At 39.5% G+C, this 24,693-nt stretch overlaps 1 protein-coding gene and 1 non-coding gene across 4 annotated transcripts in view; both read left to right on the forward strand.

Annotated features, from left to right (window-relative positions):
• Positions 1-24,693, forward strand: part of PLCB1 (phospholipase C beta 1) — an 850,060-nt gene that overhangs the window by 694,373 nt on the left and 130,994 nt on the right. For all 3 annotated transcript variants that reach the window (XM_055543363.1, XM_055543364.1, XM_055543365.1), the window contains exons 21-26: positions 417-516; positions 1,313-1,417; positions 2,429-2,538; positions 17,926-18,058; positions 19,913-19,966; positions 23,430-23,649. In XM_055543363.1, coding sequence (XP_055399338.1) covers positions 417-516; positions 1,313-1,417; positions 2,429-2,538; positions 17,926-18,058; positions 19,913-19,966; positions 23,430-23,649 — 722 coding nt within the window. The remainder of the gene's footprint in view (positions 1-416; positions 517-1,312; positions 1,418-2,428; positions 2,539-17,925; positions 18,059-19,912; positions 19,967-23,429; positions 23,650-24,693) is intronic.
• On the forward strand, positions 16,715-16,787 carry TRNAW-CCA (transfer RNA tryptophan (anticodon CCA)). Its single transcript has one exon. It is a non-coding gene; the product is annotated as a tRNA-Trp (tRNA).

Consider the following 24,693-nt stretch of genomic DNA (forward strand, 5'->3'; position numbering starts at 1 on the left):
GCTATCCTTGAAAGCTACTTTATAATTTTTGCATTTGCTCCAAAGTACAAAGGTAGTTTGCTTTGAAAATATAATAGTGAATGCTCAAACTGTAACTAAACCATTAACTCACAGTATTTAAACATAGAACTTTTGTCATTTCTGCCTTGAGAATGTTCATGTCAAAAGAAAATGGTCTGTTTGTTGAACAGATTCCTCATTTTGAAAAGGTGATAAAACACAGATGAAGCCATATCTCTGGTAATCCTTCTCTTTTTGAAAATCTAAATTATAGAGCAGTAACTTAACTTTTTATCAATTTGCTCAGCAGAAACTTCTTGGATTTGGAAAAGTAGGGCCTGTTTGAATATTACCTTTCTAATTCTTTCTGGGAGTCACTCCTTCTTGTAACCACATGTATTCTTAATGTCCTATAGGTGGTTCTTCCTTCGCTAGCCTGTCTGAGGATAGCAGTTTATGAAGAAGGAGGTAAATTTATTGGTCACCGAATCTTGCCAGTACAAGCAATTCGGCCAGGTATGGTTAGCATTGTGGGAAACTTTTTATCAAAGTTGTAAAGAAAATCAGCACTGCCTTAGAAGGTTATTAAAGAACAATGTAGGAAGCTATTTGTTGTTTTGGTGTTTCACTCTGTAAAAAGGATTATGAGATTATATATTTCATCTGGCAATATTATGTTTTTGTGATGCCCTATGACTACTAGGCCAGTCAACTCTTGCCAGATGTTATGTGTAACAAACTACCTGAAAATTAAAAGGCTTATAAAAGGTGTTTCATCTTCGTGCTCACAAGCATGGAGTAGTGGGGCTTGGTGAGGTTTGGCTGTGAAGCTGTGCTTGAGGCTGTGGACTTCCCACGCCTGCTCACGCAGGGGCTCCAGGTGAAGAAGCAGTTGCACTCCCAGGCATCTCACGGCAGCCCAGTGGGATGCACGCTTGTATCTGCAAGTGCGTGTGAAGCCTCTGCTTGTACACATCACTAACATCCCATTGTCCAAACAGGCTAACCCCCCAACCAAGAAATCATGTACAGGGCACAAATTTGGACTGATAATTCAATCTGTGACACATGGTTTCAAATTCTCTTGTGGGGAAAAACAGGGTTGGAAAGGGAGAAAAAAAAATCAGAGTCAACATTATTTTCCTGTTTGATGAGAAAAATAATACCCTATCAGTCAAGAGCATGTGATTAAAATGAGGTAGAAGTAAGCTGTTGGTCATCCAGAGTCATCTGAAATAAGTACTCCGATCGAATAGATGTTTCGCATTATAAGAAACCGTGATGCACGGTATCATGTCACCCCTCCCCCCAGGCTATCACTACATCTGTCTGAGGAACGAGAGGAACCAGCCTCTGATGCTGCCAGCGCTCTTTGTCTACATAGAGGTGAAGGACTATGTCCCAGACACATATGCAGGTAAACCACCTAACCCGGAGGGATAGCTCCATCTGGGGTCATCCATATTTTTGTGACTCAGTGGAAAGAAAACTGGATTAAACAAAGGCAAGAGAGTGTGACCTCAGAATCACCTCTGTGTTTGTATGCATGTTTAGAAGTAAATTCATCAAACCCTTGTGAATAAATTTTAATTTAAATCTCAATAAATTATTGAGCATTTTTATCCATAGGTAATATTATTCTCATGAGTTCAGTACTTTCTACCCAATGCTACCTGATACTATACAGTCTATCTAGGTCTGTGCAGTGAATTTGCCTTCAGCCAGTTTTAGAATCCTGACCCTTTCTCTGAGTGAAATCCTAAACTATAGAAATTAACTTACGATGATGTCAGCCTGGAATCATACATTTAAATGCTTGTGGTGCCAAGGTACCTGAGTGGAAGATCCTGGGAAGTGGTGGAGACTATGGTAGTCTTGGAGCAGGTGTCCAATCTGAAGACAGCAGCTCATAACTCATTCCAGCTAGACAGCATCATGTTCAAATGATACCCATATTGCCAAATCACTGGGTTGTTTCAACAGTCTGTAAAGCAGCCTTTTTATGGGAAATGTCTCCCCTGTGAAACACCAGTGTGGGAAACAGGACAAATTTGTGGGCCATGTCTGAATTGGATGAAATGCTCAAATAAAACTTAAAAATTTGGAGCACTGGCACATCCTGAGTTGGAGCTTATCCAGTGTGACTCAGAGATGACCTTTGAGTTCTCTCTTCCTGAGGTTCAGCCAGTGGACTCTTGTCCATTTCCAAAGTGTTGGCTGGATAAGTAGATAGTTATATGGGTAGATGGAAAGATGGAAGATGGATGGTGAATCAGTAAATGGATGGACAAGTAGAGAGATGATGAACAAATACATGGATGGATGGGTGACTGGATGGATGGATGAAGGGATGGATGGATAGATTGATGCATGGTGGATAATCAGTATCTCCAGGACCATCAATCTAAAATGTCTCTTTCCTATTTAGATGTGATTGAAGCTTTGTCAAATCCAATCCGATATGTGAATCTGATGGAGCAGAGAGCTAAACAACTGGCTGCTTTAACACTGGAAGATGAAGAAGAAGTGAAGAAAGAGGTGAGAGGGTTGTTCTAGCCTTGTGCATGGTGTGAAGCATGATTTCCAAATCTTGTTGCTAGCTTTTCCTACATAACATCACCCTCAGGAAAGGAAAAGAGAACACTGGAAAACCACTTTGGTGGAGTTCAGCCTCATCTCCCAAAACATCTAGAAGATACCCTGAATTTTTCATATTTCATTCTCTTTTGGCATTCTGTGGCCACCACCAGCATCTTCTTTTGTGACCACATTAAACAGTAGACATCTTGCTGTTTCAGGGGAAATTTTCTAGATCATTTCATGTTGATTAAAGGTGAATAAAACATGTAGAAAAGAAGATGATCATCAAGTCATTTGTTGTTTTCTTTTGTCTTTAAAGTACAGGGTTTTCAAAGTGCTTTTGTGATTTTTTACAGTACAAAAGTTACTTAACACAGTACCTGTTGTGTAGTATAGGTCACAAAGTGTCAACTATTATTACTGTATATTTATATATTATAATACATATTCCCAAAATAATTGGTGTGTTATTCTAAATTAGATGTCACAATGCAAAGAATAGGTAAGAAAGGGCCTAGAAATATTAGAAGTGAAGTTTAAAAATATGAAGCTTCCTCAAAATCCTGGTGAATTTGCCTTGTCATCTGATTGATTTAGTCATTAATCAACGAGTTGAATAAAATCTTTGATGTGTTTATTAAAAAAAAAATATGAAGTTTCCATGTAGACTGAAATAGAATTTCATGATTATTGGGATGACATAAACATTACAAATAGTGATTAAAAACTAGCTATTTTCACACTTCATTTGTGTGTATTCATTTGTGAATATTCAGAGGATAGATTCAGGAAAACAGATGAAAAATTGGAGAAATATCAGTATAGGAAAAAACCTTGAAATTTGTTTGGGTGACTTTAATAGCAAGTCCACTCAAGTTGATATTATTAAATCAGCTTTTTCTTATTCCAAAAGAATAAAGAAACCTAGGCTTGTCATAGAAAATTTTTTAAATGGAAATGAGAAAAAAAATCCCAAATACATCACCTGTAATCCAAACACCCAAGCCACACAGAGATAACACTGTACATGTGTGCGTGCATGTGTGCTAAATCACTTCAGTCATGTCTGACTCTTTGCGACGCTATGGACTGTAGCCCTGCCAGGTTCCTCTGTCCATGAGATTCTCCAGACAAGATTACTGGAGTGGGTAGCCATGTCCTCCTCTTAGGGATCTTCCCGACCCGGGGACTGAACCCACGTCTCTTACGTCTCTTGCATCGGCAGGCGGCTGTTCACCACTTGTGGCACCTGGGACCCCCAGCACTGTACATAAGGGGTACACATGCAGCTAGGCTTTTTATGCACAATTAGTACTTTTCATAAAACGGGATAATATTCACAATCTGTGTTTTAACCTTTTATTTTCACTTAATGCAAACAGTTCCATGTCATAAAATATTCTATGACATGACTTTTAATAACTTTGTAATCTTCCGTTACATAGCTGCACATTATCTTTCTAATCTCTATTATTGGATATTTTGAATACTTTAATATTTTAAATAGATCTTCAGAAACACCATATAGGAGAAGGCAATGGCACCCCACTCCAGTACCCTTGCGTGGAAAATCCCATGGACGGAGGAGCCTGGTAGGCTGCAGTCCATGGGGTCACGAAGAGTCGGACACGACTGAGCGACTTCACTTTCACTTTTCACTTTCCTGCATTGGAGAAGGAAATGGCAACCCACTCCAGTGTTCTTGCCTGGAGAATCCCAGGGACGGGGGAGCCTGGTGGGCTGCCGTCTATGGGGTCGCACAGAGTCGGACATGACTGAAGCGACTTAGCAGCAGCAGCAAGCATCATATGTTTTTTAGCACATTTATGATTATTTATTTGTTTTTTGTATAGAATTTTAGAAATTTGTGATCTAAGATGTTAATTGAATGTGAGAGAAAATGAAATGAAAAAAGAAAAATATGGTTTTTCCTGGTAGTCCAGTGGTTGAGAATCTGCCTTGCAATGCAGGGGACACAGGTTTTATCTGTAGTCAGAAAACTAAGATGCCACATGTCTGAGGAGCAATTAAGCCTGTGTGCCACAACTAGAGAGTCCGTGCACGACAGTGAAAGATCTTGCATGTCACAGTGAAGATCCTGCATGTCAAATAAATAAATATTCTTTAAAAAAAGAAAAATATCTAATGCCAAAATAAAATTTTTCAGGCTCTTATTTACACTGCAAGCATCATATCCTATAGAACCAATAAATATACTGTCCTGTTTGATGAAATTTAAAGTTGGCCTGGAAAGTTTCATAAATAATGTTTTTCTTTGTATGCAGAAAATGGAGTAATAGGGAAATTTTACACTCCTGGAAAAGTACATCTAACAGTAGACATGAATTACTTCCAACGTTGTGTCTTTGACACCTATGTTTAGCATATGTTTCTTTTTCATATGTTAAAAGCCACTTAGCTTTTACTTGTCTGTAAAGCTTTTCCTTGTGTGCTGCTAAGTCACTTCAGTCGTGTCCGACTCTGTGCGACCCCATAGATGGCAGCCCACCAGGTTCCCCCGTCCCTGGGATTCTCCAGGCAAGAACACTGGAGTGGGTTGCCATTTCCTTCTCCAACGCATGAAAGTGAAAAGTGAAAGTGAAGTCACTCAGTCGTGTCTGACTCCCAGCGACCCCATGGACTGCAGCCTACCAGGCTCCTCTGTCCGTGGGATTTCCCACACAAGAGTACTGGAGTGGGGTGCCATTGCCTTCTCCATTTCCTTGTATACCTGTGGCCAATTCATGTTGTTGCTTTGCTGTGCTTAGTCGCTCAGTTGTGTCCAACTTTTTGCAACCCCATGGACTGTAGCCTGCCAAGCTCCTCTGTGCATGGGGATTCCCCAGCCAAGAATACTAGAGTAGTTTGTTAGGCCCTCCTCCAGGGCATCTTCCCAACCCAGGGATCAAATCCAGGTCTCCCACATTGCAGGTGGATTCTTTACTGTCTGAGCCACCAGGGAAGCCCAAGAATACTGGAGTGGGTTGCCTATCCCTTCTCCAGGGATCTTCATGATCCAGGAATCGAACCAGGGTCTCTTGCTTTGCAGGCAGATTCTTTACCAGCTGAGCTACCAGGGAAGCCCAATTCATGTTGATGTATGGCAAAAACCATCACAATATTGTAAAGTAATTACCCTGCAATCTAATAAATAAATAAATTTTAAAAAGAACTGAATAAAAAAAACACCACTTAAAAAAAAAGACACCACCACTTAGGCCTACTGCTTGAATTTGAGCAGTTAGTCTGAGCACTCACTGCTTGGCTGGTCCAGAGGGCACAGAGAGCAAGCATGTCATCCATGCTGTAAGCAGATTTTGCTGGTACCAGCCCAGAGTTCCTTTGCAGGGCTGCTGCAGGGTGGGCTGAAAACAGCTCACAGCCGCACACTTCTCCAGAAGCCTGGCCTAGGCTGATAGGAACTGCCTTGCAATTCTATCAGACGTCTAGCAGATTGTGCTTTCCAGGCGGTGACTGTGTCCTCTGACTCTCGCTTCTGAATGGGCGCCCTCACTGCTGCAGTTCAAGCTCCCATGCCCCGCCCCGCCCGCCAGCTACAGGGTCAGGCCGAGGCTAGACTCCAGCTCAAACCACTCTGGCTTTATCTTGTTTCCCTGTCTTAGTCTGTTTTCCTCACTTCCTGCAGTTTTCACCCGAGAACATCCTCTCAATTTATCACGCAGACAAGAATCCCAAGTACAATTCTGCTAATAAGGAATCCCAAAGATTGAATACCCTTTCTGATTTTTTTTTCTGGGAACTAGAACTTAAATGTTTGACAATAGTTACATCTTTAATTTCAGTGTTTCTTCAAAGATAGGATTGTTTTTTTTTTCTTTGTAATGGCCTTTGAAAAGATTAAGACTAGCGATTTCAGTGAATTTCTTGTTTTACTCATATAAACACCAATATGAAATTAAAGGCTCCCCTTAGATATCAGTGGGATTTCCAAGCTCTGAAACTCTTTTCTCTTCTACTGACTTTAACTTAATAACATGTTTCATAAAATATAATTCATGGTAAAGATAATATGCTGCTGCTGCTGCTGCTGCTAAGTTGCTTCAGTTGTGTCCGACTCTGTGTGACCCCATAGACGGCAGCCCACCAGGCTCCCCCGTCCCTGGGATTCTCCAGGCAAGAACACTGGAGTGGGTTGCCATTTCCTTCTCCAATGCATGAAAGTGAAAAGTGAAAGTGAAGTCGCTCAGTCGTGTCCGACTCTTCGTGACCCCATGGACTGCAGCCCACCAGGCTCCTCCGTCCATGGGATTTTCTAGGCAAGAGCGCTGGAGTGGGGTGCCATCGCCTTCTCCGAAAGATAATATGTGGAGATATAATTAGATTACTATTAAGCCTTCTCTAATTAGAAAACAGGAATCTCTTTAATCAACTGGATGCAATTTATTTTCTTAAAAAAATAGGTGTTTAAAGAAAGCATTTTCAGATAAAATTATGTTTTGCTACTATTTCAAAACAATACTTTCTATATCATCAACTTGTACCTAGATGTTGGCCATCTTCTCCAAGGAGTAAGCTCTGACTTGAAGAGATTTCAAGACACCACCAATTGCAGCTTATATAATATAGTAATAGAGGTAAAAGCCTTGTAATGAAACAGTTAAAGACTGTTTCTCTAATGAGAAAAATGTCACTTTGCAGAGTAGGAGACCTAAGGCCTTTGAGACTGCAGATCTTTCATGTCACTGTCCTTTCAAAGCAGATATCACATACCAAAAAGCTATTTGGATTCCACGTATATGTGATATCATGTGATATTTTTTTTCTCTGTCTTACTTAACTAAGAAGTGATACAAATGAACTAATTCCCAAAACAGAAATAGACCCACAGACGTAGAAAACAAACTTATGGTTACCAAAGGGAAAGGGAGGAGGGACAAATTAGGAGTTTAGGATTAACAGATACACATGGCTATATATAAAATAGATAAACAGCACACATAGCAAACAGAACTGTAACAGCCTATAATGGAAAAGAATCTGAAATATATATATGAAATATATATATAGTTGACTGCTTTACTGTAAACCTGAAACTAACACCATTGTAAATCAACTATACTTTAATTTTTTGAAAAAATAAAAGCTATTTGTGGAGAATATAACAATAATGGATATAAAAATACAGAAGTAGAATTTTAGGTCAACATTACTTTTGTTCTTCCTCTAAAATGATGGTCATAAGGATTTTCAGTAAATGTATAAAGTTGGTTACACTCAAATAATATTTGAACATTTTCAGTTTCAGAAATAATTTTAGAAGCATTGAATCGCATAAATTTCACATTGAATCGCATAAATTTTACATGGTCCTGTAGAAAATACATTTATTTTTTCCTTTGAAATGTCTAAACCCTTAACTGACCTCATTTCTAAAACTCAAGAAGAAAAATTATTTGCCCTTACCATATAATGCTGGGAGAAAAATGGCATTTCACACCTTTGAACACCAGCATGCCCTTTATCCTGTCTTGTAATAATGTAAGTTTGTTTGAATGAGGCCACTGAAAAGAAGTAACTATGGTTTTCTCAAAAGAAAATTCTATCTAGGACATGGCAGACACTGGAGACACTATTTTAGCAGCAAAGACTTTTTTAGTATAATCCTTTTAACTTGGTAGTTATAAAGGTCATTTCTATTTGAAAATGAAAGACATTATTGAACTACAAAATATTCCCAGAATTGTAATAGTCTAATAAATTATCTTCATAGGTAATTGGCAAACCAAAAAAGTAGGAAATTTAAAAATTCCCCCATTGCTTTGAACAATAGACATTTGTTTCAGATCATGTGAAAAGAAATATATAGTTACATATATATATATAATTCCAGTGTATAATTAGAAATTAAGGAATAATAGATTTGAGTTGCTGAATTTATTTTGTCTCTTTTAAAGTCATAAATCAGGATCGTGGGCTAGTAAAGTCATAGAATGTTACCTAATCTGAGTCATTACTAAGGCTTTATAATATTTTTAGTTACTTCTCTAGATAAAATGGTGTAAAAAATTTTAAAACATAATAAAGAAACAAAAAGGCCTCTCAGTAATCTTGCAGATCAGATTAACATTTTTGGTGGTCATCATTCTAGCATGTTTTCTATGAATGTATAGTATTCCTTTACAAAAGTTCTTAATTAAAAATAAATTTTCCACAGCTCTACTAGTTTAATGTGGTTATTAGAGATGACTAATGAGCTCAGACAGTAAAGTGTCTGCCTACAGTGCAGAAGACCTGGGTTCAATTCCTGGGTCGGGAAGATCCTCTGGAGAAGGAAATGGCAACCCACTCTAGCACTCTTGCCTGGAAAGTCCCACAGACGGAGGAGCCTGGTAGGCTACAGTCCATGGGGTCACAAAGAGTCAGACATGACTGAGCGATGTCACTAATGAGATATCAGTAGCACTTTTATTTTCTATTTTTCAAAATAAACCTCTAAAGAGAATAAAGTAAATATCCAGTGGCTTGACTGCAAAATAGTATGTAATATCCCAAATGCACTATTTGAACATGACTTCTTTTTAGCACAAGGAGTGAAGAAATATTTTACTGAGTGTTTACTGTGAACTTGGCACCATTCTGACCCTTTTCATCTATTAACACATGTTAAGTCCTAAAATGTCCATATTTCTTAATGATTATTTATTATTCCTATTTAACAGATGAAGAAACTGAGGCACTGACTGATTCTATTCCTTGCCCAGTGCCACACAAATACTAAGGAGCAGAACTGAGATTGAAATCCAAGCAATCTGGCTCCAGAACTCATGTTCTACATCAACACTGCTGGGAGTTTATGTGCAGGGCAGGGCATCATGACAACATGCTGACCCTGATTTAGTGTGTCTCGGCTAGGATGTGAGCCTCAGCATCTCTGACAAGCCCCAGCGATGGGATAGCATCATTGCATGGCTCACACCTTGAGTAGCAAAGCTCAATAGTACACCACATCTCACTACCTCAATAACAAAACTAGTTTTCTACTAACCTTTAATAAGGACTAGCCCTTATTCATCTCTCTGGCCCCTTTAGCAGGTCACCTGGAAGACTGAGTATGGAATATAAGACATTTACCTTAAATAGTAATACTTTGAATTCAGTTTTCTTTTGAATCAAATGTCAATATTTCTTCCTTTAAATCACTGGATATTATTAGCACTTAACTCTTCAAAGAGGTTTATATATGTGGAATCTGTTAGGTTAATTTGTACACTGCCTGCTAGCCCTCTATCATCTGTATGTGCATGATACAGGTGAAGTATGTGAGTGGTCTTCACGTCCTTTTAATGTTGAAAGAGAAAGCTATTTGCTAATACTCAAATTTCGGTTATTCCAAGAGGCCTACTTTTTTAGTTTTCTCACGCATGCTCTTATAAGTGAGCTGAAATTTATCTAAAACCATTTACTTCTTAGTTCTGTGTGTGGCACAGTGGGCATCTTCAATGGGTTTAATTATTCAAGACAAAAAATATCCTATGGTCTGGTGTGAATTTCGGCAGTAAAATAATCCAATAGCAAAAAGTCCAAGGTGGTGCTCTCAAAAAGTTATAGTGTTTAAACTCAATAAGGCATTGGATGTCATTTAAGTTTTCCAAGATGGAAGCTTGACACTTTATCCACTATTTAAGAATTTGGCACTAATTTTAAAAAATGACAGTTTTTCACTCTGCTTTAGAGCAAGACTTCTCGAATTTTAATCTGCATACAGATCTTGCTATCATGCAAATTCAGATTTAATAGGTCTGGAGCAGGGCACAAAATTATGCATTTCTAACAAGCTTCCAGGTGATACCGGTGCTGCTATGGACCATACCTTGAGTAGTAGAGCTCTCAGACTTTAGTATTATTGTGAATCAGGATCACCTGGATGGCTCCTAGAAACACAGATCACTGGGCCTGCCCCCACAGTTTCTGGTTCAACAGATCTGGGATGGACCAAGAACTGGCATCCTGACAAGTTTGCATCAATGCTAATGCTGCTGGTCCAGGGGCCACACGTTGAGAACCATTGGCTTGGAGCCCTACATCTGTCTCTCAAGCACGTGGCTCTCCCCACATGGAATCAAAATGAAATTACAAAGTCAAGAATTCTATGCATTCTCAACTGTCATCTGGAAACTGGGAAGGGTGACAGGAAAAACTCTTCTTGGGGAATTGTCCAGAATGGTTTTTTTCTGTAATTGGAGGATACTTGTTTCACAGAGCTGTGTTGGCTTCTGCCCTACAACAATGTGAATCAGCCACAAGCATACACGTCTCCCTTCCACACACCCCATCCCACCCTCCATGTCATCACAGACCCAGAATATGTTCTGTGAGTGATAGGCCATAGTCATTGCCAAATGATTTCACTTAATTAATATGAAAGACACAAAAAAATGAATGTGAAGTGTGGTTGGTCCACAACTTCTTTAAAGGAGAAATCCATGATTTCTGCCTGACTCAAAGAGTTTGTTTCTGCTGATTTCTTTGGAGACTATATCAAAATATTTCCAATAAATTAAATTTGGTAAAAAGAGTAACATATGCAACACAAAATACTCAGCAGAGCTATGTCCTGTCATCATTTAATCTCCTTCTAAATAAATTATTGCAACTGTGAATTAAATGATTCTCTAGCCACAGACAACAGGAAGAGCAGCATCTTCATATTTTTCACCCATTGATTCATTCATTCAAAAAATATCTTTTTATCATAACATTTAAGTGGTTCTTTAATTTCAGGACTCTGTCACTAATAATTTATTGATTATACATGAGGAGGAAACAAACGATTTCTTCATGCATTCATTCTAATAAAAGTTTTGTGTTTTTTTTTTTTTAACACACTGTGGCAGTTTCCATACTGGGCAATATAGAGATATAATGATTAGAAAAATCAGATGCTTTTATAGTCCTTACAGTCTGGAGGAAGAAACTGACTTTAATTAAAATTCACACATATGCATGTAACTTGCAGCTGTCACTAAGGCTTCATCAAAGAGATACCTCGTGAATGCTGATAGTTTCTTTGAATGATGACGACACATGTGATGACGAAAACTGAAGTCAACAAATGAATTTCCTCAGCTCCTTAAAGCTGTCTTTTGCTTCTAACTCACTCTGATGGACTCTTAAAAAGATAGAGGCTTTGTCATAACGTATTATAAAGATTTTCAAACATGCACTAATGTTGAAAGAATTATACAAAGAGCACCCGTATATCACCTGGATTCCACAATTCCAATTTTGATGCGTTTTCTTTATCATGTATATATCCATCTATATGTGGATATATAGATCACATATATAACCCCTCTATTCTTTCATTATTCCATCTGATTTTTGATGCATTTAAAAGTAGGCTGCAAATATTAGCATACATCATCCCTCAGTGCTTTAGAACACATACATTAGGATACAGGTTTTAGAAATGTAAATTTTTTAGAAATGTGGGGCAGATACATAATCTAATTTCACTCAGGTAATATAAATTTAAGGTACCAATTGTACAGGTGTTTAAGAAAGCTCTTTGTTAAGGGAAAGGCTGGTTTTGATGTAGCCACTTCCACTGCCTGAATTAATCCTGAGTGAACTAGATCTCTACATGGTGAAATTATGAGCCTTGACCTAAATATTCTGGAGACACTAATGACTTTGCCCTTGCCCTCACCCATCTGGAATCCGAGTGAAGACAGTATTATCCTAACAATGACATGGAAGGCACTGTGGGTTTTTTTTTAATTTTTTAATTCATTGATTTATTTTAATTGGAGGGTAATTACTTTTGTATTTTTAGATGACTCAGGCAGAACACCAACACCACCAATAGCCCAGTCACACATGTGGTATTTGGAAAACCTTTTACTTTACCATATGAACCTCACTAAATTCCCTAAATCCTAGTTCTCTATTGCTTCATCATCAGACCCAATTTTTAATGCCTGGGACTGAAGTCTTTTTAGCTAGCATTCCATGTAGCCTTTCCTCCTTCTCTAAAACTTGTGAAAATGGTCTTTCTAGTTATATTTTTTTACTGATCCACTTATGTTATATTTTAAGATTTTTCTGTTCATATTGGAAATAGGAAGGATAAAAATATTTTTTATAAAATCTTGGCTTTAAAAACATCTACTATTTCATGTTTTGAAAGAAAAATAGTGTAATGCTTCCACTTGGCCACTGGAGAGTAGTGAACTATTTCTGTTGTAACTCATTTTTCTCTACTCACGTAAGCAAAATTTAGTGCAAGTGAAATAAACTTCTGAAACTTCTTTCCTTGAAAATTTGTTTAATTGGATCCCAAGAGTCTTGCCATTAAATTGAGAAAATATTTCCAGTTCTTTTGTTTCTATTGTAATTTCCAGTGCAATGAGAAAGGATTGCAGGTTTATTTTATTCTAACTCATGAAAAAGAATATTTGGACTGGGGAGAAATAAAGTCACAAGTATTGCCTTCCACTTATGCTTGTGAGTGGGGCAAGGGATCTGGTTCTTGCATTTCATCTCATGTGAATTATTCAACCTTTCAATGATATTAGAAATTATAGTATTGCATTGGGCTCCCTCCCACAAATTCTTGTGTTTAGCTGCTTTATTTAACTCATTTTTAATACACGAATGCTTTTTTAGTGCAACAGAGTAAGCTCTTTGAGAATAATGTTTACATTTATACATCTCTGTATCTCATCAATAAAGTAAGTTACTATTATGGTTGCTTAAGTTGCTCTTATCAGAATAGAGGGTGAACTAATGCGGTAGAAAAACCTAGACTTTAGACTGTAACATATATTCAAACATTAATGCCCCTGTTAACAATGTGGCTTCCAGCAAGTTACTAGTGACTTTTAACAAAGTCTTTAGTAAAGACACTTACTAATGCCCCTGATGGTTTGAGCAAGCTCTGGGAGATGGTGAAGGACAGGGAAGCCTGCATGCTTCAGCCCATGGGATCGCAGAGTGGGACACGACTGAGCGACTGAACAACTAATCTCCGCCGTCTGATGGAGTTGAGTGACTGCTTTCCCTGCTGGCTGAGATGAAGCTGGCATGTGTGACAGTGTCTGGCACATGGTGATCTTCATCAGGGAGATGCCAATTCAAATCTGTATATACTGCCCTTCGTTAGCAACATATTCTAAGCATCAGTCTGATGCTTATGCCACTATAAATTCTCACTAGCTTATAATCAGTTTCCAGGAAATCCTAAGAGGTCTCTGACAAGGGTCAGTCTACACAAGGGTCCCCGAGTCCTTAGCGTTCAGCATTCTGCCCTCCTTTGCTGGCCCCGATAAGGAAAGTGGGCGGGGACTGCAGGCAGGTGGCCCCACCCACTGGGTTTCCAGCCGTTGGGTGGGTCCACAGCTGGCCTGGACCGACTGAAATCCTGGCGAGCTCTCTCCTCCGAGCGCAGGGCCCAGGTGCGCAGCTTCTCAGCCAAATGCACTCTGAAGATGAGCTTTGTTTGGCTTCTCAGTGGTTTTAAAATGGGAGACAGCTGACAAAAACGCAGTTTTCCAACTTTCCTGGAAGCCCGGGCTGAAAGCAGTCACCGCTCTAAACGGCTCCTTCTCCAGGTCTGGGCACAGCCTCGCTTCGCCCTGTGACATTCCATCTCGTCTGCTTTGCTCATTTCCATCATTTCTACCAATTGCTTGTTACAGTGCGAGGGGCCCCACGTGACCTTGGGATTATGTATGCGATGCAGCCTGCCCTTCCTGGAGCAGGACCCCCGGACCAAGCATTTATCCAGAGCCTGCCCCAAATCCAGCTCCAGGCTTTGACGATCTCTTGATACTCAGTTGTAACTACAAAATTTTTGCCAGTTGTATTTCCTCAACGTTAATCTGCTTTAAAAAAAAAAAAATCTATTTATTTTTCAGCTGTGCTGGGTCTTCCTTGCTGCACACGGGCTTTCTCTAGTTGCGGGGGGTGGGGGTTTCGCTTTGTTGTCCTGTGTCTGCGATCCACTGCGGTGGCTTCCCCAGAGCACCGGCTCCTGGGCGCCTGAGCTCAGTCGTTGCGGTGCACAGGCTTAGTTGCTCCAAGGAATATGAAATCTTCCTAGATCAGGGATCCAACCAGTGTCCCTTCCGTTGCAAGGTGGATTCTTAAGGGAAGGCCAACATGTATCTGCTTTTTTAAAAGTGTCTTTGAATTCATACATTATATCAATTTCTGGAATGTAAGGGCTTTGTCTTATACACCCTTGATAAGCAGAGGTTTCTATTTCCTGCATCTCAACTAGAGTTAAATGATTGAACTTGATTTCCCAAGGGCACACATCTGCATGGAATACCTGCAAAACTGGATACAGGTGAAATAACCTTCTGTGTTTATTTTGAATATGCCTCCAGCCTGAGGGCCCCTGACACTCCTCCTAATTGCCAAAAAGCAGCCACACATGATTGCCTTCATGGAAACTGACTTTCCACCACCTCCATTCTTTGCTCCATCAAAATTGTCCTCTTCCCTGTCTTCCTGCAGACAGCTGGTATCAGCCAGCTGTCATACCGGAAAGAATCTAGTTTATTCCCCATATGGTTACAGAAACCTGCTTGATATAAACGGGTTCCAGATTGCCCATGGAACAGAGCACCTTCTGTCCCTACTTCCCAGGTGGCTGAGTTTGATGACAGTGGAGGCCCCCTACAACTGGGAGGTAGAAAACTTTCCCTCCCAGTATTCAAGCCAGAGGACAAAGCTGGGGGTAACTTTGCTGATGACCCAGTCCTCTTTTCAGCACTCCCTTTACTTCAGCTCTCTTCTGTGCAATTTAAATATACTTTCTTTAGGAATTTTGTGGTCAAACATCTCTGATAGTTCATTCTTCTCAAGTGTCTCCTGCAAACCCAGTGACTACAGGACCAAGGCAGGTAAATGAGTAAGATGGAATTGTGCTAAAGGAGCAGAAACCCCTCTGTTCTCATCCAGAGTGAGATTGCAGGTCCAGTGGTACCCTATATGATTTTTCAAGTGAAGTAGGAAATCCATTTTATTAAGGTAAAATCTCCTTCATTTTAAAATCTGGCAACACTTAGTGAGCATTTCCATGCACTCTAGTGGAACCATAAGCCTTCAGGTTGCAGTCTCTTGCTGAACAAAAAATATGCAATCCCCTCCTGGGCATCATGATTTTAAGGAGAATTTTCCTGATGGATGTAGCTGAATAACACACACCAGAACTTCCCCCTTCGGAGCAGCCATCTTTCAGAAGCCAGCATTCTGTATCATGAGTTCCACAGGCCTAGGTTCTTGCCTCCCTGCCCCACCATCACCACTGACCCCAGCTTATCTCTTGCATCTCAGCGTCACAGCTCTGAGCAGAACAGGCTGTGGTAGGTAAACAGGGATTGTTCACTGAATTAAAATAAGTTCGCCATCCATCACCAAAAGCAGTGTTGGAACATGTTTTAAAGATGCTTTGGGGGACAGATTAAAAGCCACTTGTATGGCAAAAACCACTACAATATTGTAAAGTAATTAGCCTCCAATTAAAATAAATTTTAAAAAAGCCACTTGTGACAATGAGAGTAATTATTTTCATTCTCATCTTACATTTTCTAAAAATGCTATTGTAATACAACCTGCTTTCTGTAATTACATGACAAAATGTCATAACATTGGGTTCCAAATGACTTCTGGCCATTTCCTAATTATATTTTTAATGATACTACAAAGTAGAGCATTGGGGTAGCCTCATTGTCAGGAAAATCCGCCCTGAACTCAGAAGGTAATTCTGAGAAAAGAATTGTACAACCCCAGAAAGCACCACTGAGATGGTATATAATTATGGAGGCAACTGTTTTATTAAGATCAACATTTATTCATCAAACATTAAATGTTTGCTCTGAACAGTGCATAGCAGACTAGCTGCTATAGGGAATGCAGTAGAGATTTCATAGAAAGTGAAAGTGAAGTCGCTCAGTCATGTCCAACTCTTTGCAACCCTGTGGACTGTAGCCTACCAGGCTCCTCCGTCCATGGTATTTTCCAGGCAAGAATACTTGAGTGGGTTGCCATTGCCTTCTCCAGGAGATCTTCCCCACCCAGGGATCGAACCCAGGTCTCCTGCATTGTAGACAGACCGTCTGAGCCATCAGGGAAGTCTTGAAATTTCATACATGTTAATGGGGCTTCCCTGGTGGCTCAGAGGTTAAAGCATCTGCCTCCAATGCAGGAGACCCAGGTTCAACCCCTGGGTCAGGAAGATACCCTGGAGAAGGAAATGGTAACCCACTCCAGTATTCTTGCCTGGAGAATCCCATGGATGGAGAAGCCTGGTAGGCTACAGTCCATGGGGTGGCAAAGAGTTGGACATGACTGAACGACTTCACTTTCACTTTCACTTAATGTATTTGTTACTATTATTCATTGGTAGTGTTATACAAGCTTAAATGTTTTGTCTCTTTAACATGCACATATATACTCTGTGCCAGGAATTATTCTAAGCACTTTATAAATAGTAACTTACTTGATTCTCTAAACAGCATTACAATGTAGACAATATGATCCCCAGTACATATCAAGTTGGCCATAAAGTTTGAGTTTTTTTTGTAAGGTGTTTCAAAAAATGCAAATGAACTTTTTGGCCAGTCCAATACATATCCTCATCAATAAAGATGAGAAAAATGAGTGGCAGACAGTTAAGTGACTTGCTCAATATCACACCGTTAATAAGTGGCAGGGCCTTATAGCCCAGATAAGTCTGACTCTAAAATCAACACTTATAACCACTGTCAGTTGGTTACTGCTGCATAACAAATAGTCCTCCAATTTAGCGGCTTACAACATCAACTGCTTATTATTGTTCATGAGTCATTTGGTTAGCTGGGCAGTTCTGTTGATCTGGACTAGTCTCAGTTCATCTGAGCTGGACTCACTTAAGTTTCCACGGTCAGCTTGGGGCTGCCTGGTCCAGGATGTCCTTGCCTATGTGACTCAGCTTGTCTCCACATGGATTCTCATGCTCCATGGCTATAGCAGGGGTCTGAGAAAGAGAAGAAACATTTGCACATGGCTTTTCAATGCATTGCTTACATTATGTTTGCTACTCTTTCATTTGACCAAAGCAAATCACATGCTCAATTCCACTGTCAGTGTGGGAGGACACACTCAAGGGCCAGAACACAGGAAGGCATAGATATTGGGGCTTTAATACAATTAACCTACCACAATCATGGTTCAATACCATGCTGTTTTTACCCTGCTTTCCACATAGATTCAAATGTGAAATTTCAGAGTCCAAATGCGTTGTGGAAATGGCATCAAATGTAACTTTGTGGGTTTCAGAAGGTAACAAAAGAACTGTAAGAAGTGTGGAAAATGAAAGTATGTCTATGATTTTAGGCTGATCCTGGGGAAACACCATCAGAAGCTCCGAGTGAAGCCAGGCCAACTCCAGCAGAAAACGGGGTGAATCACACGACGTCCCTGACACCCAAACCACCCTCCCAGGCTCTGCACAGCCAACCAGCTCCAGGTAAACATTCCGAGGAAAGAGCTGCACTACGTAACCAGCAGTCTCTAGTGTGTCCACACTAAAAGCGGGCAGCATGACTGAGTTAGCATCATGAGGCTAGGGAGACACATGGACTTAGGAGGCGGTCCAGAAATGTTTGCTGAGGGATGAATAACAGAAGGAAGGAAGGGAGGGAGGAGAGAAAGAAGGACTTGTAAGTCCTTTTTATGAGACTTGTAAGTGCTCATCTGGCTCTGCTGATAACTTGTGAAACCAAAACAAAATATCACCCAGATTCCCCATGTCTTTATTTAGTGATGGATGTTGGTCCATCTGCTGGCAGGGTGTGTGAGGGGTTCTTCAAACACCTTATACTTTATGCTTTAGAAGTACATTCTTAGTTCTGCTTCACTAAATTAACTCTCAACCAAGAATTCCTTCCCATCTTTCTCCAACTCACTTTTCACTAATTTTAAGTGCCAACCACGTGCTGAGCATGCTCAGCCTTTCACATGGATTATCTCATTTCACTCTCAGACCAGGCCTCTGAGGACTGATTCCACCATCATCCCCACAGTACAGATGAATAAATTGCAGTTTTAAATTGCAGAAATAAGTTACTTCTTGAAGGCCACATTGCTAATGTAGAGTGAAGGCAAAACTGACACCATTCTCCATGATCCTAAAATCCTTCCCTTTAGCTTCTCTGCTCCTACTGAGGCTACTTAAGAAAGGAGATTGTTGAGATTAATATTAAACAGTGACAAGTATAAACAAGACGTGATATTTTCAAATGAAGATTTTATGTACCAAATACAAACATTCTGTGTGTTTCTAGAATATGAATAAGTTTTTTAAATAGCGAATAACCTTATGCTTTTGAGAGTAGGATAAAACTTAGCATTTGATTTAACTGGGTGTTTTAGAATCATTTTCAAAATAACACAGAATACATTACAAAAATGGATTCCTCTTCTCTGGTGTTAACATCGGTGAGAGTCAGACCAGGAAATTAACATTGGCATAATGCCTTGAATTAAACCATAGACTTTGAACTTCACCTGCCTTCCACTAATGTCTTTATTGTTCCAGGTTTGAACTCAGGATCTCACACTGTATTAATTGTCATGTGTCCTTAGCCTCTTTGAATCTGCAACAGTCCCTCAGTCTGTTCATTTTTCCATGCCCTGTGTACCTTTAGAGTACTGGTCTGTTATTTTGTAGACGGCACCTCAATTTGGATTGGCCCGATGTTTTCTCACGGTTAGACTGGAGGTGTGCATTTGTGACAGGAACGTCACAGAAGCGATGCTGTTCTCAGAGCATCATGTCAGGAATACCTGATGTTGCTGTACCTCATGTTGGGTCACTTGATTAAGGTGCCACCTGCCTGATTCCTCCACTTAGAGTTGTACTTTTCCCCTTTATAGTTAATAAATATCTTGGGGGAGAGACTTCAAGACCATGAGACTATCCTGTTTCTCCTTAAACTTTTAACCAGTGACTTTGGCACCCAATAGGTTTTGCCTGAAACTTTGTTCCTGCCTGCTGACCTACCAGTGGTCTTCACGTGTCACTCCTGATTTTGCCAGAAGGTGGCAGTAGCATTGTCAAAACTGAATTTGTTGACAGAGTTTTGATTCAAAGTGGAGAGATGTCCTTTCTCTCTATAAATGGAGCATATAGGTTCACATTTAATTTGTTTGACACAAAATTACAAAATGAAGACATGTCTTAGAATGTTTTTAGGATAATTTTCTTCAGGAATTTGTAATCTGTAATAAAGAAACAGAGACCAGAGCCAAACGTTGTTTTACAGGAAGAAGATAATTTTAAAAGTTATAGGAGGCTATTTATTTTGTCTTTTTATTTTAGGTTCTGTAAAGGCACCTGCCAAAACAGAAGATCTTATTCAGAGTGTTTTAACAGGTAAATACCATCTTGCCCCCTATGGATTTAGGCACCTGAATATTACACAGTGTAAGTATTTAGAGGGGAGGAAATTTTATCTTTGAAATATAACATGATTGGTATTTCTTTTCTAAAACCATCTACAGATATATCCTGGTTCAACCCATGTTACATAATGTAATCACAGAGAAGTAACCATACTTGGTAGATAGGACCTTATTGATATAAAAAATAACATACTTTTCATATATTTTGGAATCAAGGAATAGTTTCATGTTGGAAATGTGACCCAATGAACAGGAATGCAGTCTTCCCAAAGTACCCACAATAAAGCATGTTTTAGAAATGCAGAATATGGACTATTTGTGACCATAGAATACACGGTGTTTAAGAATGATGATACAGTTTGCAACTACTTTATAGTCAGTAAGTTTCTTAAACTAGTAGGACTAAAATTGGTATGACCTTTCTTTAATAAAGTGAGCAATGTGTAGCATTATGTAGCATGTTGGCCCAATATACAACAGAAATGTACACCAAAAGCAGAACTACAGGTCAGAAGCCCAAACCGTAAACAACCCAAATATCCATAACCAGGAGAGTGGATAAATAAATTGTGGTTTAGTGACAGAATAAAATAGGATTCATCTGTAGATATAAACTACAATTACACAGAACTACATGGATAAAATTTATAAGCATAATGTTGGAGAAAGGAGAACAGGCACAAAAGAGCACTTTCTTTATGATCCCAGCTACATAAAGTTCAAAAACAGGCAAAAGTGATTTGTGTTCTTAGAAACAAGGATTTGGATTCTACATGGAGGGTGGGCGCAAGGGCAGGAGTCACAAAGAGGCCTCTGGGGTCCTATAATATCCTGATTTTGTTCTAAGTGGTGGATATAGAAGCCTGTTCACTTTGTGAAAATTGAAAGGAATGTGTATTTATGATTTCACCAAAATAACATATAAAATATGCATGAAAATTATTTTAGAAATGTATGAAAAGAAAACATGTGTTTATAGACTTCATTCCATGAGAAACAATAAAATGTTCACATATAAAACAAGAGAAAAAATAAATCAGAGCATGATTGCAATATTATTTAAAAATACACAAATGCATAGATGAAAAGTGGATATTTGTATTGATATATTAGCAGTGATTATATCAGGGTGGTTTGCTTATGAGTGCTATCTATTTCCTTATATAAATGGACATTATCTTTATGTTTAAGGACATATTCAAAAAGTAGCCTTTTATCCACAGATTTTTTAAAAAATAGTACTTTCAATGGGATTATTTTTAATCATAAATTGGAACACCTGGAACCTTGTTCCTAAACTTGCCACAGCTGACACATTGCACATCATTTTTTAAGAAGTGGGGTTGAATATGTCACCAAAATGGCAGTGATTCCTTAGGATTATAAATTTTAACATAATAAGTCATTATGCAACCATAATAAGTCCACTCGGGCCTGAGGGAAACTGTTAAACAAATGGACGTGTTTCTCTCCCTGGCCTCTTTCTCAAAAGGAATTGAATGTCAGGAGAATAGATCCATTATTAAAAGGGAAGCATATTTCAATTGCTTAAAGACCTTAGTATTTAAGAACATAAATTATTACTCTGATATCAATGTTTATCCACTAGACATTCCATTTTCTATTTAGGTCTGTTGTTATTCATGGCATATATTATCTCTGAATCTCTTGACAGTGCTAAATATTTATAATAACTTATTTTTGTTCCCAGAAGTGGAAAGTTCACATCAAAGGATTGGAAACATGTGAACCATGACTTAGTCCAGGTCTAAATAAATGATAATTCATTGAATTTAAGGCACCGTCCATTTTCAGGTATCCTGTTACTCATGGAGTGCCAAGAAGGAAAAGCACCAACAAATTGTGACTATCTATTAACTATATGATGCATCTTAGTTTTAGAAACGTTAACATATTTTTAAGTGCATATTCTAAAATTGATTAAATAAATCAATAAAATGCAGACTGTTTTAAGACCAAGCTCTGTCACATTAAGTGTTTTCTTGGCATTAAATAAAACACTATGTAGTTATGTAAGCTGCCACTAACCTCATGGTGCCTTTGGGCGAATAACAGTAAGGACCTTCCTTCATCTTACTGATTTATACTGGAGCAGTGTTGTGAGAAACATACAAACCTACTATGTCCATCCTGTGAATAGTGCCCCTGAGAAATGGTGCTCAAGAACCTGTGCACACATTTGTTAAAAACTGCATCAATTCTTTCATCATCACCATAACCACCTTAAGAAACAGACATTGTGTGATCCTTGAAGTGAATCCTTTTGGTGCCCACCCAAGTTGCCTCTACCATCTGGTGCACCCAGCTCCCAGCTGTAGTGAATGTTGGTTGCTAACAGCTCAGAACTTCCTCTGCTTTTGAAAACTGCCTTCACGGAAGGCACACTGATCCGGAAGAGGGATTTCTCATCTGAGAAATATCTAGCTGCTGTGTCAGGTACTCGATCATGCAGCATGTCTCATTATATCCCTTTAAGCTACTTGTTACACAGCTGTGTCTCTGACAATGCCCTGATGCATTTGATGTTCTAGGCATCAAAGATTTGTATCAAAGCTGGTGTAGTGCTATTTGCAAACATTAGCAAACCACACGGAGAACGCAATGGCAACCCACTTCAGTACTCTTGCCTGGCATATCCCATGGACGGAGGAGCCTGGTGGGCTGTAGTCCATGGGATCACTAGGAGTCTGACACAACTGAGCGACTTCACTTTCGCTTTTCACTTTCATGCATTGGAGAAGGAAATGGCAACCCACTCCAGTGTTCTTGCCTGGAGAATCCCAGGAACGAGGGGGCCTGGTAGGCTGCGGTCTCTGGGGTCGCACAGAGTTGGACACGACTGAAGCGACTTAGCAGCAGCAGCAGCAAACCACAGGGATAGATGAAGATTGTGTAGGAAGTCTTTCATTAAAAGAAAGAAATTTGCCCCCAGCTGAAAGGAAGCCCCTTCTCCAGGGAGCTTATGCCTCTCCCACTGACATTGCCAATTATGTTGCTTCAAGGTGAAACTGACCCTGTAGTACAGTTCACAGCTGCAGAGCGCCCCCTGGGGTCAGGCAGAGGCAGACCCCGGCCGAGATCGCATCAGCTGCTGCTGCTTCTGTACCCGCTGCCCTCACTCCCATCCTGAGGGCCCCCGCGGTAGACCAGGCATGCCTGAATCCTTCCCTTGGGCTCTGTTTCTGGGGAACCCTAACATTTAAAAAACTTAACAGTAAAGAAACTGAGTCTGAGAAATTTGGTAACATAGTCACAAAGTTAGCAAGCAATAGCCAGCAGCCGGGAGTACCGTCCAACCTCCAAGCCCTGCCCTCCAGCCTGTGGGCCAGCGTCAGACAGATAACTACTCAGCAGCCGCGGCTCTGCCCGCCCAGCCCTCCCACTCTCTCAGCTCTCATACCCATTTTTTGCAGAAGTAGAAGCGCAGACGATTGAAGAGCTAAAGCAGCAGAAGTCGTTTGTGAAACTTCAAAAGAAGCACTACAAGGAAATGAAAGACCTGGTTAAGAGACACCACAAGAAAACCACCGACCTCATCAAAGAGCACACTACGAAATACAATGAAATCCAGAACGACTACTTGAGAAGGAGAGCAGCTCTGGAAAAGACAGCCAAAAAGGACAATAAGAAAAAGTAAGTTGAATGGGTCTTTTTTGCTTGTTTTATAGTATAAAGGAAGAGAGTCATTTGCGTGGATTTTCAATGTTTTCTTTTAATGGACAAACTACAATTTATCTAAATGATTTTCTATTGTTGAACATAAAGGTTGTTTTTTATTATTTGCTATTGCAAGAAATGTAGTGATAAATATGTATGGATAAATCTTTCACATATTCTTAATTATTTTCTTAAAATTCTAGAAATGAGATCCCTAGATCAATTTAAAGACATTTCTGTTTCAGTTTGTAGCTATCAGCAAGATATGAAAGTGCAAACTGATCGAGGATAAAGTGATGTTTTAGTATCTTAATCTGCACTTCTTTATTAAGTTGAATTTTTGGTATACTTATTGTCAATTTATATTTCTTCCTTTGCAAATTGTCATATTGTGGTTTTTACTTGATTTTTTTCATTGGAATATAGTTGATGAATTTTCAGTGTTTTGTACCATGTTTTGGATCTATACCACTGCAAGAAGGAAAGTCACCCAACCCCCTCCTCTCTCTACAGCTCTGGTGTCCCCTCAGTTCACTTTTGCTTGTGAATTTCTTTATTTGACCAGATTTTGAGACTAGATACACAGGAAGTTCTACCCTTGAGTTCTAGCCTGTAGGCCCAAGACCAGCTGGTTGACTAGCTATATTGCAGCTGATACACAATGCAGGAGACACAAGTTCCATCCCTGGGTCAGCAAGACCTCCTGGTGGAGAGAATGGCAACCCACTTCAGTATTCTTGCTGGGAAAATCCCATGGACAGAGGAACCTGATGGGTTCCATACGGTCCATGGGGTTGCTAAGATTTGAACATGACTGAAACTATATGCACGTCAGGAAGTAACAGTTAGAACTGGACATGGAACAACAGACTGGTTCCAAATAGGAAAAGGAGTACATCGAGGCTGTATATTGTCACCCTGCTTATTTAACTTATATGCAGCGTATATCATGAGAAACGCTGGGCTGGAGGAAGCACAAGCTGGAATCAAGATTGCCGGGAGAAATATCAATAACTTCAG

This window comes from Bubalus kerabau, chromosome 13 (genome assembly GCF_029407905.1).
Source record: "Bubalus kerabau isolate K-KA32 ecotype Philippines breed swamp buffalo chromosome 13, PCC_UOA_SB_1v2, whole genome shotgun sequence".
Taxonomy (NCBI): Eukaryota; Metazoa; Chordata; class Mammalia; order Artiodactyla; family Bovidae; genus Bubalus; species Bubalus kerabau.